The sequence below is a fragment of the Rhinolophus ferrumequinum genome, chromosome X (genome assembly GCF_004115265.2).
Source record: "Rhinolophus ferrumequinum isolate MPI-CBG mRhiFer1 chromosome X, mRhiFer1_v1.p, whole genome shotgun sequence".
In the NCBI taxonomy this organism is placed as follows: Eukaryota; Metazoa; Chordata; class Mammalia; order Chiroptera; family Rhinolophidae; genus Rhinolophus; species Rhinolophus ferrumequinum.
Window position 1 is genome coordinate 92095220 of NC_046284.1, and position 16137 is coordinate 92111356.

General features: G+C 35.1%; 1 protein-coding gene across 14 annotated transcripts in view; it reads left to right on the forward strand.

Annotated features, from left to right (window-relative positions):
* CASK (calcium/calmodulin dependent serine protein kinase) overlaps positions 1-16137 on the forward strand; it is a 392568-nt gene that overhangs the window by 66857 nt on the left and 309574 nt on the right. For 8 of the 14 annotated variants that reach the window (XM_033104288.1, XM_033104309.1, XM_033104220.1 and 5 more), the window contains exon 2: positions 12344-12456. In XM_033104288.1, the coding sequence (XP_032960179.1) occupies positions 12344-12456 (113 nt within the window). Of the gene's footprint in view, positions 1-12343; positions 12475-16137 lie in introns of all 14 variants that reach the window. The other 6 variants (XM_033104205.1, XM_033104214.1, XM_033104254.1 and 3 more) reach the window with 1 other exon arrangement.

Sequence of the window (16137 nt, forward strand, 5' to 3'; positions counted from 1 at the left end):
AGGCTTATATTAACAATTGTAAAAAGTAAATTACTTTGGGGAGTATTAATGAATAGATATTTAAATTGCATAGTTAAATCTTTTCCATCCTTCACGAAGCAAACAATTGAATTACTCCCATATCTGTAAAAATTTAAACAACAATTTATATACCATGTTTGGGGGAGAATATTATTTCAGGAAAAAAGTTGTTTAAAATCTAAATGATTCATAGCCATTACAACTAAATAATTTGTATTTTTTGGTTATTATAAATATTAAAATTTAGATTATGTTCAAAAGCGTTTTTCAGGAAACACTAAAGATTAATAGGTGCTGGTGGGCGATGAGAGTAGAGTGTGGTGGAGGAGATGCTTGTTTCTGAACTACAAGACTTGGCTGCTAATGTGCAACGTGAATATGGGGTGGAGGTGGGGAGTAGGTATTTTATATGATGTTTCCCAAGTTTACTTGACAGAGAAACTTTTATTCTTTAAGGACTCCACAAGATATCAATTTGGGAAACTCCAATTTAGAGTGTTAGCTAATTATTTTTGTTTCTGTGCTACTGTATAAATTTTGCATAATCCTGATGCAACTAAAATGAATAATAGAGAAAGGGGTATTGCTTGCTTTGAGATTTCTTTCACTAACTTATTTAATTAGACCATTTAATTTTATTAAATTCAGAAGTAGGTCTAACTTTTTATGGAGATCCATGAAACATGGTTCTGAATGGGATGGGATTAACAGTATTCTACAGAAGTATTATTGAAAAAAATCTGTTAATGAAGACGGAAAATTCCGAGCTCAAATATTAATTTCCCCTCCTCCTCTTAGATGCAGAGTTGTAATTAATGGCAGGTCACAGTGCTATGATAGGATGGTGTAACATTTGGAAAACAATCTGTGTTAGTGACATTAACAGACCACATTCATTTTATAAATAAGATTTACAATGTAATTTCATACTGCTAGACTTCCATAATTATTAGTTGCAGTTTATAAAGAGTAGATGATGCACATACAATTTGACAATTGTGATAATGTTAGTACTATTTATAAATAATTAAGTTCATGAATACTAGTAGAAAAGGGCAGGAGTGAGTTTCTAAAGAGTTGTTTCTCTACTAACCATTTCCATTGGGCCAATTTCTGATATATAGTCCCACATTTCGAAAATAACAAAATGTGAATGTGTAGCTCTTAATTTAAAAGTGAAAATTACATTTCTCTAGTGCTGACCTTGAAAGGAATGGGGAGGAACCTCTTTGTTCTTGTCTAAGGTAGACCCTGCTAAGCACTTGGTCTTCATGTCTGTATTTCTGCAAGATACTGTGTTCTAAGAACCTGCCTTTAGCGCTTCTTTCTTCTTTCTAGGGGGATGTTTCCAGCAATTCCTTTGGGAGGGATTGGGGGGTATGTTCATTTTTTTCTGGGGCTCTGTCCTCTGTCCTTTTCGGTCTGTACTCTTTAGTCCTCTCATTCACATCAATAGTTTCAGTTGCCTCCTGTTCACTCACGCTTCCTAGGGAGTATGGAAAGTGAGAACTTAGATTTTAGAGTTCAGTATGCCTAGGCTCCAGTCCTGACTGTACCATTCAGTACTGTCTGGCCATAGGCAACCTGTCCTAGCCTCAGTTTCCTAATTTATAAAGTAGAACTAATAGTATATTAGCTATTATAATAAATAATGGTAAATTACGATAAATAATGAGGGAATATATATACCCTGTATATACCAGGGGTGCCAAATAAATGTATACAAGTGGACACTTTGGTCAACGTTGCTCTAGCAGTAGTTCATTCGTAATCAGAAGTGTCTGGATGCTGATGGTAACCACTTTGAGCACCTCTTGTAACTGCAGGAGTCAAACATGACTTGTGTTCATCTTTTATTATCGGTATATATTGAGTGTTATAATTTTAATACAGTTTTTTTCTTTCTTAAAATCTGTATACATTTTTTTGGCACTGTGTGTGTGTGTGTGTGTGTGTGTGTGTGTGTGTGTGTGTGGTAGAGCTCTTAGCAGCATGCTTGGTACATATCTTGTAAATGGTAATTGAAGTTGTCTTCATCTACATGTTGACCCCTTCCTTGAACTTTATCTGTTAAGTCATTCTTTAAACTCACCCTAACCACCCCCTAGCTAATCATTTACTCTGTTTTCTTGTCAGTTTGTTTTCTTAAGTATCTCTTAGTTGCCTCTACTGTGTGGGTTTAGGTCTTTATCATCTCTTGTTTGGAGTAATGTAATAACTTTCTGACTGGCCCCCACCCACTTTTCAACCCATCCTCCACTCTTTTGCAACAATGATCTCTGGCCCCCTTTCTCCTTTTCCAGCTACTTCTAATCCTCCATTTTTTCATGTTAGCAATACCAAACTGCTTATAGTATCAGCACACACTTGTGCTTTGACTTGGCTCTAGGCTGTTGCACGTACTACCCGTTATTTGTGGAATCCTCCCTTTTCCCTTGTTGGCCTGAAAAACTCTTTATCTTTCTAAGCCCTCCTTGGTGTCCCTGTTTCATAGGGGCCTCCTCTGACCACTTTCCTATCCACAGATAATAAACTCTTAGTATTGTGTTTCATTACTTTGTTCTATAACAGTATACTAAAGTTAAGTATCTATACCAAAAGCAGTCTATTAGATTGGGAGTTTTCTGAGGGCATGAATGCTGTATTAATCTTTGTTGTTGTTGTTGTTCTTTGTATTTTTGGTCTTTTTCCATTGGGTAAAATGAGGTAAACGAACGGGATAAAGTGTCAATAGAAGTTTTTTAATGTCAGTGTGTCAATATTTCTGAGTTCTTTATATATTTAGCTAAAAAGGCCTAAACGTGAGCAACCAAGTCAGAGTTCTTACTTTGGGATATATTTATCTTACACTCCTTCATATGTTTTTAATTTCTTTCCTCCTATGTCTACTCTACTTTTTTTTATCTGTTACAAAAATATTCCCACTTAGCACTCCTTAATTCATGCTCCATCATGTATGAGCTGACAGAGACCTAGAGTCTGTATCCCTCTACTTGGCTCTAACCAACACCCATCCCTTCAAACACACAGAGCCAAGTTTTCCAGAACTCTTGGATCAGTAGAGAGACTGCTGTGTATGCTCTGCAGTCCTCTCAGACAAGTAGTAAATGGTGAATGTATCATATGTAGACTCAGACCAGAGGATGGTGTGCTACATAAAATCTAAAGCAATGTCTACTAAACTTTTCACTGAAGTATCAAGGTTTGACAGAGGTACTAATTATGCCACTGCAAGTACTGAGTTAGTAAATGCTAATCTTAAAACTCTGAAGTATCAGCTTTGACAGTTGAGCCAGATGTGTTGTTACCCTATTGGAGATCCATGCCAACTTTTTCAAATAAGCCTCCCCTTTCTATTTTCAAGGAACAATCGGAATTGTACTGAGTTTAATTCTTCTGTCAGGTCTTTTATTGTTAACATTTAGGCAACAGTTCCTGACACTTTGATGTTAATAATTTTCTACTTCATGTGTATTTCTTTAGCAGTAATGATTAGACAAACTCTTTTCCTTTGGTTTAGTTACTGTACCTAAAGTACCCAGCTTGGTATGTGTGTGTAGGTATGTGTGTTGGAGGTGGAGGTGGGTACCAGAAGCATTACAGAGGGGGAAAAAATGTGTCAGAACAACATCTCTGTCTTCCTATCACTACCACAAAGCAACAGGAAGATAAGGAAAGGGTTTATTGATAGAATGACATGAGTAAGCTCTCCTTTAGTGGCAATGGCTAAATTAAGTGTTGATGAAATAAGAATAAAGACCATCATTATCTTTATTAGGTATCTTTTTATATACATTTATGTGTCTATAGAGTATAGTTTTCAAGATTTTATTCTTACACTGCTAATGTCATTATTACCATTATATTTTTGCTTTGTTTCCTTTTTACCAACACACCACCTATTTCCCTCAATTCCTAACGTCAGAACTGTACAGAAAGTAGTAGGAAGATAGAGATTTAGTAAATGGGTAGAAAAATATCTAGAAGTACCATGATTTCTCAAAATTTTATCTACTTATGTAGAATTGTGTGCTATGATAAATTTATCAGTGGCTTGTTTATTCCTAGTTTGTTATTTTTGATACATCATTCACCAAATATTTATTGAGGGCCTAACATATATTGGGTGCTCACTGAGTTTATATTCTAATATAAATGTATATAATATTACACATTATAAATATTAGGTTGGTCGCAAAAGTAATTGTGGTTTTTGCAATTATTTTAACCCTTTAAACTTCAATTACTTTTGCACCAACCTAATACATATTACATAATATAAATACACATATACATGTATATATGTGAGTGTGTGTATACACACACACATACACACACACAGTTGATACTCATTATTTGCAGTAGTTATGTTCTATAAAGTTTCCACAAATCCTAAGTGAGTGAATATTGAACCATTGCTCCGAGGGGGAAATACAGGGTTAGGTTCCTATGAGCCTCTAGTCACATTTTCTTCAACCAGTCAACATCTTCTTCAAATATATAACCTGTTTTATGTGCATTTCTGTTTAAAGACACCTTATTTCATATATATCATTGATTTGTTAACATTGAACTGATGGTCAACGGCCCTATAATTCATGCCTGACTAAAACTTATCTAACACATATATATTTTCTCCATAAGGTACATCACAGCCTTTTGTTTAGGAACACTAGACAGCACTTCAGCACTACACTTGGGGGCCATTTTTTTTAATTAAAGTTTATTGGGGTGACAATTATTAGTAAAGTTACATAGATTTCGGGTGTACAATTCTGTATTACATCATCTATAAATCCCATTGTGTGTTCACCACCCAGAGTCAGTTCTCCTTCCATCACCATATATTTGATCCCCCTTACCCTCATCTCCCACCCCCCACCCCCCCTACCCTCTGGTAACCACTAAACTATTGTCTGTGTCTATGAGGTTTTGTTTCTCATTTGTTTGTCTTGTTCTTTTGTTGTTTTTGGTTTATATACCACATATCAGTGAAATCATCTGGTTCTCTGCTTTTCCTGTCTGACTTATTTCGCTTAGCATTATACTCTCAAGATCCATCCACGTTGTCACAAATGTTCCTATATCATCTTTTCTTACCGCCGAATAATATTCCATTGTGTATATATACCACAACTTCTTTATACATTCATCTATCAAAGGACATTTTGGTTGTTTCCATGTCTCGGCCACCGTAAACAAAGCTGCAATGAACATTGGAGCACACGTGTCTTTATGTGTAGGTGTTTTCAGATTTTTGGGGTAGATACCCAGGAGAGGGATTGCTGGGTCATATGGTAATTCTATTCATAATTTTTTGAGGAACTCCACACACCTTCCAAAGCGGCTGCACCAATCTGCATTCCACCAACAGTATATGAGGGTTCCTTTTTCTCCACAGCCTCTCCAACACTTGTTACTATTTGTCTTGTTGATGATAGCCATTCTGACTGGGGTGAGATGATATCTCATTGTGGTTTTTATTTGCATTTCTCTGATGATTAGTGATGTTGAGCATTTTTTCATATGTCTATTTGCCATTTGTATGTCCTCTTTGGAGAAATGTCTCTTCAGGTCCTCTGCCCATTTTTCAATCGGGTTGTTTTTTTTGTTGTTGTTGAGTTTCATGAGTTCCTTGTATATTTGGGGTATTAGCCCCTTATCGGAGGCACTGTTTGCAAAAATCTTCTCCCATTCAGTTGGTTGCCTCTTTATTTTGTCGGTGGTTTCTTTGGTGTGCAGAAGCTTTTAAGTTTGATATAGTACTTGGGGGACATTTTAAACAGTGAAATCACCAATAAAGAGCACAAAATGCGAAAAATACACTAAATAGATGGCAAAAAAGGGAGACTTGTTTACAGCTGGAGAGCTGAAACAAGTAGGCAGTTTCACCTTGTTCAACGTTAGCTGGTGATGAGCACGTCAGGTGACTCAAATTTTTCACTGCTCTGCACACATCTGCCAATGACTATGAAAGTGCTGTGAGTATTGATTATGGGTTACAAATAAATTTTAGTAAGGGAATTCGCAGACATTTAATCTGCAAATGATGAGGATTGACTGTATATCAACTCTGTGTGTGTGTGTGTGTGCGCGCGCGCGCGCGCGCACGGGCGAATTTGTTTTTAGTCTTCAATATCCCCCTTTTCTTTACTTTTGTTAATTGGTTGTTCTTGTTCAGTTTTCCTACATCTGTTGTGGTACATTGCACAATTCATTATAAATATAATGAAACTTTTAGGACTGTGATATAGACAGGAAGTTCACCCCATTTATCAAATTTCCTGAGACATAATGTGTTTTGTTTGTAAATCTCTTATAGTTGTCACCCCAAAGTTTATGTGTAACAACTTAAAGTATTATTTTAAATTTAGTTCAGTCAGATGTAAAATTGCCATTTACATAATTCATGTTGACTTCATTAGGTTTGAGATACAAACATTATTTTTTATTTATATTTATCAAGTTACTTAAAATAATTTGTATTATACAGATATGTGTAAAACTTAAGACCTCCTTTGATTAGTGAGATCTTGGGAATGTACCCGTCAGCCATTAAAAACGTTATTTTTAACTGGAAAATAGATGTATTGGAGGAGTGTATAAAGTGTGTGTGTGTGTGTGTGTGTGTATGTATATATTTTAAAGAATAATAAAATAAAAACTCATGAGTCTACCATCCATGTTAAGAATAGAATATTACTAGTACCTTTCAAAGCCCCTGTGTGCCCTTTCCCAATCACAACCACCCACCCCACCCCCATAACTACTACCCTGGCTTTTGAAGTAATCATTCCTTTTGCATTTTAAAATAACTTTACCACCTATGTATGTATCTCTGAACAGTGTATTGCTTATTCTTTAAAAACTGAGTAGCAAGTGCAAACTTAGCTGTGTAAGGAGAGGGCAGTATTACCTCTATTGTATAAAGACTTTCAGGAGAAGGAACCTGAACAGAAACTCTTATTCATAGTCTGGCTTCAGATATCCTGAGAGCATATAGGAGCCTCTGCTGGGAAGTCTGTTGGCAACGCTCCAGGTAAATCCCAGGACACTGGGCTCTTCACAGGCGGGATGTTGGTACTATAGTGCGGGACTGGGTATTGAACGTCCTGCAGGAATGCGGTCAGGGCATGTGCTGCTCTGCATTTCCTGCTCTTTGGCTGCCCGAGACCTGCCTACAGCTCTCAGGAGTAGGCCAAAGGAGAACACTGCGGTGGAGTGAAATGAAAGTCCTCTGCTGATTCAGGCTTCAGAAAAGAGCAAGAATCTCATCAGCCCCTGGTCAGTAAAAGCAAAACAGAAGAACCTGGTCCTGGCTCACCTGGTCCTTCTGTTTTCAGGTTAAAAAGGTGACCAGTGTGGGAATCTGGGGCAGCTCTCAGTCTAGGCTGGTTAACCTCTGCCCGATACATTGCTGTCAGCCTGAGGTCTCCCTCCCTTGTACTCCCAAGGGTTCGTTCCCTTTATGTGTCTTCTGTGTGGGATCTCCTATTTGCTGTCCCTTGTAATCCCATTTACTGGTCTACTCTCTTGTTTTGGCAAATACATCCTATAATTTCTTCAGAAACTGTGTTTGAGCTCTTTCAGGTCTGCAAATGTCTTTATGATTATTGATTTTTCTGCTGAGTATAGAATTAAAGGTTAGAAAGAATTTTCCCTCATGGTTCTAAAGGTGTTGCTCTAGTGTCTTCTTGCTTCTTCAGTGTTGCCATTGAGAGATTGGAAGCCGTTCTGGTCCCCAATCCATTGTGTGTGAACAATATCATCCTGCCCTCCCAGAGCACCCTTACCCCAACTTCTGAAAATTTGAAAATCTTCTGACCCACAGTGTTCTTAAATTTCACAGTGGCATGTTTAGACATGGGTCTGTTATCTATTTTGCTGAGTATTTGGTGGGTCCTTTCAATTTGGGCAACTCAGGATCTAAATTCTGGGAAATTTTGTTAGATTATTCCTTTGAATTCCTTCCCTCCATTTTCTTTGTTCTTTTGCTCTACTTTCTGGGAAATTTCCTCAACTTTATCTGCCAGCCTTTCTATTGAGTTTTAAGTTTCTTCATGTGTTCATTTTTCAAAAGCCTTTTTTGTTTTGTTTTCTGAAAGTTCTGGTTTGGTTTCATAGTTATAGTATCTTTCTGAGGATATTAATGGTAGTTTGAAGTTTTCTTCTTCTTTGTTTCTTCTAAGTTGCTCTTAGTTGCTGTTTTGCTCTCTGTCTTCCAAATTGGAAACTTCTCCAGATGCCTTCGGGAGTTTGTCTGTCTACTCATGATTGGGAATAGGACAGTTGTTATTGATCAGGGCACTTTTGCCCCCCAGGGGACATTTGACAATGTCTGGAGATATTTTTGGTTGTCAAAACTGGGTGAGGGAGTACTACTGGCATCTAGCAGGTAGAGGCTGGGGGTGCTGTTAAGCATCCTGCAAAGCACAGGATATCCTCACACAACAAAGCACTATCTAGCCCAAAATGTCACTAGTGCCAAGATTGAAAAGCTGCAGTACAGGAACTGAAAGCTGACTGAGAGCTCTGAACTTGCAGGCAGAACTTGCTGACTTTGGGTTTCAAGTGAAGATAATCTGGTTGAACAATTTGAAGGACTTCCTGTCATTATCTTTAGGTCTTTGCTTCTGGGATGGTTGGATATTCAATAGAATATCTTTCCTCTCCTGCCTGAAAGATAAAGATCTAGCTTCTAATATTCCCCCCTATTAAAGGGGAAAGGGGCTGGGACTGTCTGCATTCATTTTGTGTGTGATCACATAATCCTCTTGCTATCCGTATAGTACCCACTTCTTCAACTGCTTTGTGTCACCATTCTAAGACCCCATGTTATACCCTCTCTAGAGAATGGACCTCTGTGAGGCTGAGGATAGGGCAGTTACCCAGTGGCATGGGGTAAGGAGGGGCTCTAGGACTCTAACTGCTTCTCTAATAGATTTCATTCAAACCTTGTTGTTGTAGCCCCACCCTCTCCCTCTAGTTCCAGAGTTATCTACTGCTACCTGTTCACATGTTTCTTGAGGATTCTGTAGTGTAAATGGGTTTAGTTCTGAACTTTCCTTCTTTTCTCTTTACAGTTCAGTCTTCCCAGGTATGCTAAGCCAGTTACCGTTACTCCATCTGCTTTTTTTACTTCCCCAATTTGATTATTATTGTTGTTGTCTCTCATTCTCCTAGTCCTTAAAAAAGTGCCTTGGTATTGTTTTAGTGGGATTTGGGGAGGAAAATAAATTAGATGCATTGTGCTATATCTATCCTATTACCTGGAAACCAACATACTACATTCTAGCATAATTTTTTTAATCCTAGTCACCTTTTTGATATATTTACTTTTGGTATCAGAATTGTTCATTTACTAGACTTAACCTTCCTTCACATAAATGAAAACTAAAGATTACTCTGTGTCTGAATAAAGACAAAGCTGCATTCTTTTCAAAACCTTAGAGGTGTTATAGCTCTATTCACTTGTAACATATTTTGGGTTTAATTGACCTTTTACTTAAAAACAGAATTCTGCAAGCAGCCACCTCAAGTAGAAACTTGTGTCACAATCATAGTCAATATTCGGTATTCTTAGAGTTGGATAAAGAACATATATTTCATCAAATCTGAAATGCCATCAATTATCTTATTCCATTTTGATTAATTCCTTGGCCAGAATTTTTGGAAACATAAGAAAGATAGTAGTTTATCATGATGGCTTACAACTATCTCTATCAATATTTCCCCCCACATAAATACTCAAGAATTGATGGTACCACAGACAAAAGAATTTAAGCATGAAATGTCAGCTTCAAAAAGAAGTTTAGGCGAGACTGAAACCTGGGCCTTCTGAATTTTTGCTGCTCCTTAAACCGAGTCCTGCTAAAATTGTAGACACTATATACTCATTTAAATGTTTATCAGTTTCCATTGAGTTTCTAGTTGATGGATTGAATCATACAAAAACTTAAAGTATATTTCAGTATCTTTTTAGTGTACTAAATTTGGTTCACCTTTGCTAACCCCCTGGCTGTCATTGAAGGACCGAAGACTCTTGAAAATGCTTTCCCTGTGACCTCTCTTTGGGTCCTCAATAATTCATAGCTAACCTCATTTTCTTTGCCTCCCATTATAAAATTAGCCTAAAGAATTGGGGATTTGATTCTATTTTTATTCCCAGATTTAAATACGTTTGTTTTTTTTTGTCTTAGTATTCCCTTTTCACTCCCTTCTCCCTGGCTTTCTTCACTTTACTATTATTAAAAGGGTGGAGGGAAAAGCTATGCTTTCTTCCTCACCTTTGTTCAAACAGGAAAAAGTAAAAAATTGATTCGATTGACCACAAATAACCCCACATACAAATCTTGGAAAGTTTCCAAAAAGATGTAGTGAATTGAAGCATACTATACAAATCTATACAGAGTCCCAAGGGTTTATGTGTGGACAGAAACCAACTACATTAAGCTTTTCTTGAAATTGCTATTGTTAGGATAAGTGATCACAAGTAAGACCTCCCAGATTGAGAGTGAAAACATTTGTGGGAGTCCTGTCTCACTTTGTTATATTGTCTTCTCACAGAGAAAAATCTTTGAATAGTTTTGAGTGATTATCAAAAAGTTCCTCTTTCTATAGAGTTCTGAAAGGTATATTATTCCCATTTCTTTTCCTTCCGGTTTAGCTTTGTTAGATTGCTTCAGGAGAAGAGATTTGAAGCTCTGGTGTAATTGATGTCCTGATGATAGCATGGTGAAATCAACTAATTTATATGATCTCAGAGAAATGTTTAAGTCTGGGTTAGATTATATTCTTTTGCTTGTCCTCTAGTTGAAAGAAAAAGGACAAACTTATACTTTAAGGCAAGCAGTATCATAAGTATCCTAGTATAAATGGAGAACCTTTATCTGCTGTTTGACAACATGTATCTAGGTGTATTGTTTTTACCTGTAAAAGCAAATGTTTTGTTTCATTCTGTTCTTTTCCTGAGGAGGGGGAAAATACACACATGTGTACACATACATGTGTGTCTTTAGTGCCTTAAACCATACTAACCTTCAAATAAACTACTATAATACATTGCTATTGCATTCTGTATTGTTCAGTAGTCTGTTCAAGCATGAACAAATCTATTTTTTTATTATCTTTAGTTTGGATACGTATTTGATAACTATTAATCACAAGGAACAGTGTGTGCATGCATGCATATGTGTGGGATTTAATGCCTGGGCCTGAGCATTGGTGTTTCACCAGTCATCCTAGTTAATTCAATTGTGTGGCCTGTATTGAGAGCCACAAGTTCAGATTGAGGAGAGGACTGGGTAAGCAATTGACTGGACCAGTGGTGCTTTGCTGGTAGAAATTACTTCCTTTCCTGTGGCAGTTTAGAACAATTCTGATTTGAAGTTTAAGGAGGATGAAGGATTTCTCTGTGACTTCTCATGGGACTGAAGAGCTTGTTAGAGACCAAATCATGCAGGACTTTCTCTTTGTCAAGTGCCTATTCAGGTATTTTGCCCAGATTTTATTAAAGTACATTTTCTTTTATTTTACTTAGGAATGATTTATATATTTTAGTTCTTGATTAACTGTATGTATTGCACATACCTTCTCTCTCTGGAGTTTTAAGCAGAAACATAATACCAGATTTTCATTTGTAAAACATCACTGCAAGAATGAATAGGACAAACAAATTTTTCAGATCAGGTAGAAAATGGTAGTAGCTTAGACTAGGGTGTGAGCCATGGATATAAGTAGACAGGATTAAGAGATATTTGAGATAAACTTAATAGGACTTGTTAGTGAAGATTAGAAAAGTGGTGGGTGCAATAAGAGGAAGTGGTCAAGAATAACTTAAGTTTCTAGTTCAAAATATAAAAGCCATGTATATTGCCAATGATTGACAACTTCTTTTATTTAAGATGTTCATGTGGTCGGTTAGCTCAGTTGTTTAGAGCGTGGTGCTAGTAATAATAACACCAAGGTTGCCGGTTTGATCCCCACATGGGCCACAAAAATAAATTTAACAATGTTTTTAGAAGTCTGATAAGATGTTCATAATATAGATAGAATATTATAAAGATTATTTGCCTTGAATATAAGAATACTATTTCGAATTTTTAAAAGTGATTTTGAAATGCAAATTTGTTTTCTGTTTTTCTTTTTTAATAACTTTAAATTATGACTTATAGAAAAATATGTTCAGAATTACATTACTTAAATTTGATTTTGAAAGCTATAGCTAAAGTAGACAGTGAAATATTAGTAACATGTTGAAGGGAAATGGAAACTTAAGAAAATCAATGAATTAAACTTGGCTTTTTTTTTTTTTTTTTTTTAGGGGTCCCTTCAGTGTTGTACGACGATGTATCAACAGGGAAACTGGGCAACAATTCGCTGTAAAAATTGTTGATGTAGCCAAGTTCACATCAAGTCCAGGGTTAAGTACAGAAGGTAAGAGATGGATTTCAAGTAAGTTATTTGATGTCTGGCTTTATTTCATCTCCCAAATCCATTTATCAACCTAACCTTCATCTGGGGGTGGGGAAGCGGAGGGTGTAATGTAGTGGGAAGTGGGTGGAGACAGTTTAAACTCCATTCTGGTATGTCAGAATTCTAGAACATAGTGTTTGAAAGATAGCCAGAGTGATTTATAGGGTTATAAAGTCATCTAGGATTGGTTATAGGCCTATGTTTTTTGACTAGGTAGATAGTGAAATCAGAACATAGATATTTTAGAGTCTAATTTTGAGTCCTATGGTATGGGACATGGGATGAGAAGGGTGGGAGGGGAAATAATGGCAAAGATATGATAATTGCAGAATCAAAAGATACTAAGATGAATTTTCTTCAGGTACCTAACTTACTACCTTTAGGAATATGATCTAGTAGAACTGAAAGAGTCATACTCATATATCACGTTTGGCTTTGAAAGACTCGTATATCACATGATGCTTTCGCGTAAGTCACTTATGGTATATATGTGAAAATTTGAAAGATTAGTACTGTTAGGACTTGCAGGACTTAAAGTTTTGTTTCAAAACATTGATATGGGTGATAATATTTATATATGAATATTTATAAACAGTGTGTAATCATATTAGTTATTTACTTTTTACAGTTTTTAAGCCCATAGTTTCATAGAGCCATGATTCACATATGCTCACACTTCACGTGGCACAATTATTATATTAATTTTTCTAATTAGCCTGTCTTCTAACTTTAGACTTTTTCACAGTCCAGTAGAAGACATATCCTGCTTTAGTCCTTTCCTTTTTAATCCCAAGAGCAATGCAGTTGATCGTTTAAATTAGGGAAGCTAAAGCAGAGTAGCCTATTTATATTTTATCCAGTTACCTTACTTTGGGAAGTAAAAGTCCACATAGTATGAGCTCCAAGTTAATCTGTTCCTACAGATCTCTTTTCAGGATCGTTACTTTTAAATACTTTTATAACCCTTTGAGTTATTATTCATATATGATTATAAAAGATTCTTGGAGGTTGTTACTCATAAAGAATCACTAATTGATTTTTTTTTAGTGCCCTTATCTTTAAAATCTTATGGTTAGATTTAGAGATTTTATATTTTATGGTTTCCTATTCTGGAATTGGCTATTATTACTTTTGCATAAAAACTATTTTATAAATTTAGCAGAATTTAAAATTTACGTCTAAGCAGGTTTTTACAACTAAATTATATTTCTTAAAACTTTTTAACTGCATTTAAGTTTATTATGCTGTATTTGATTTTCTATACCGCGGTTGTCAACTGATAAATAAAACCTTCTTCAGTATTGAGATAATTTTGCATATACCCAATTTATTAAACTTATAGATGTGTTTAATCTTTATTTCTCTTAAATGTTCTGATACTGTTGATGAACTTAGTAAGATTCTAGTTTAAAATCATAAGTCTAAATCAATTACTCAATATACTTATATTGATTTAGTTCAGCATTATACCTAATTTTGATTCTCTGCAGGCTAAAGAGAATTTTCAGAGAGAAAATTAATTACTTTCTCAGCTGCCTGAGGTTGTTTATTGATAGATTTCTTCAGCAAGGGTTCTCTGGAGCTATAGACCAGACTGCCGGGCTGAACCTGTTTTGATTGTCACCTAGTCAGAGAGTCAAACACCAAACTTAGAAGGAAAAAAAAGAAGGGATTGGCATATAGTCCATGTCTCTTAATTTAAATCTTATCTTTACCTAATATAATATATGGGAAATTGTAGCTCGCTCCTTCATTAATGTAGCTATATAAATGTCTTCAAGTCCTGTTCTGAAGACAAGGCCAGGATTTTCCATTGACCCTGTGTGGTAGGGCCACAACCTATAGATATTAAATGATTTCCAGTTGACTTCTGTATATTACTCATGACTTTGTCTGATTTTCATCAGAGTTCAGTGTTATTCAAATGAAAACGTGCAATTTGTCCTTGATATTTACGGCACCAAAATGTAACTTTCCCATCTTGTTTAGCATAATGACTCACAATGACCAAGAAGTAGAATCAAAATATCATCTCTATCTTTTCTTTCTTTTCTTCTTCTTTTTTTTTTTTTGCAATAGAGTTACCATATCTTCCACTATTCATGTTCACACTAGCTTACTTTATTCTAATTTGGACACATTTAATATAAGATATATTATATATAAGATAATAAATTATTTCATTATATAAAACCTCTTTGAACAGTATCTCCCACTCCCAACTTCTTTCAACTCTTTTCTAGTCACTACAAGCAAAACATTTTATCCCCTTTGCCCTTCCAGTCCATTTACAAATTGCTAGGGTCCAAAAATGACCTAACTCATGGCTAAGTATAGGCGATACTATACCATGAAGAAACATATTTTAAAGTGAAATTTAACACAGCAAAAATGAATACATAAGTTCAAATAGGAATATCTAGAAATAATTGTATTTACCATTACATTCTATTCTAATTAAGACTGTGTCTCAATCAAAAGATAATTTAAAATGTATTTTATTCTATATTCTTTCCTTCTCTAATTTTTCATTTTACTTTTGTCTTTGTGGTTTATTTGATCTTTGTCATTGCCTCAAAATTTTTTCTTGTTTTCTTAGTGCATTTCCATTTAAATACATTATTGACTAAAATAAGTTTTGTAGAGGGTCACTTGGGAGCCTAACATATCCTGTTTATTTGGATAGGTCATTATAATACAAAGACAAATAAAAAGAGCACCTACTCTTAAGAGACTTACAGTTTAACAGTCTCCAACCATTGCTTCTAACATTGGTTTTTTAAGAAAAACATGTAATAAATTCTGAATACACAATGTGCAAATTAGCTTTTGAAATGGAATGTATACATTAGTTGGAGACCACTTATATATGTTTTTGTATTTTAAATTCCCATTGCTCTACTGAAGATGAGATGTAATTATTTAAATACCTGTTCTCTATTTTTCCCATTAAAATCATAATTCTTTGTTCAGTAGGGGTTCTTACAGATTGCAGAATATCGAAGAACCCCTTAAATTGTAAGCAGAATTATATATGTATGTTCATTTTTCCAGGAAGAGAGTCTATAGCTTTTGTCAAATTCTTACAAAGCTGTATTACTCCTAAATGGTTGAGAACTACATTTTTCACATGTATGAAAAAGTGAAATTGATGCTTACAAACATGAAATGAATAAGTGTCTATTAAATGAAATGTGGTTGATTTATATTAGGATATTATTTCTGATTGGGGGATATTTTTGTACTTACATACACAACTCCCATTAATGAAATTCCTTGATTATTATCTTAAACATTTAATTAAACACATTTTATCTCTTACTCTGCTGAGCCACTAATTAAATTTGACTTTTTTGTTTTAAAAATAGGTATCAAAATTAATTCAGACAAATTGTTATAAGGAAATTTAAGGAAGATGTATAGAGATGGAAACTGAATTGACAGACTTCTGAGATCTTGAAGGGACTCAATTCTTTACTCAATTCTTAATTTTAAAATTTCAAAATTAGTTTTTATTTTGGAATATAAATTGTCTTCTAGGAAGACTATAAATGATGTTCTAGTTTGCTTAGTCTCCAAGAATAGCTCATTTTAAAGGTCCCAGATAGCAGATGATGTCAGCAAAATTGGAAGAATAAGGAC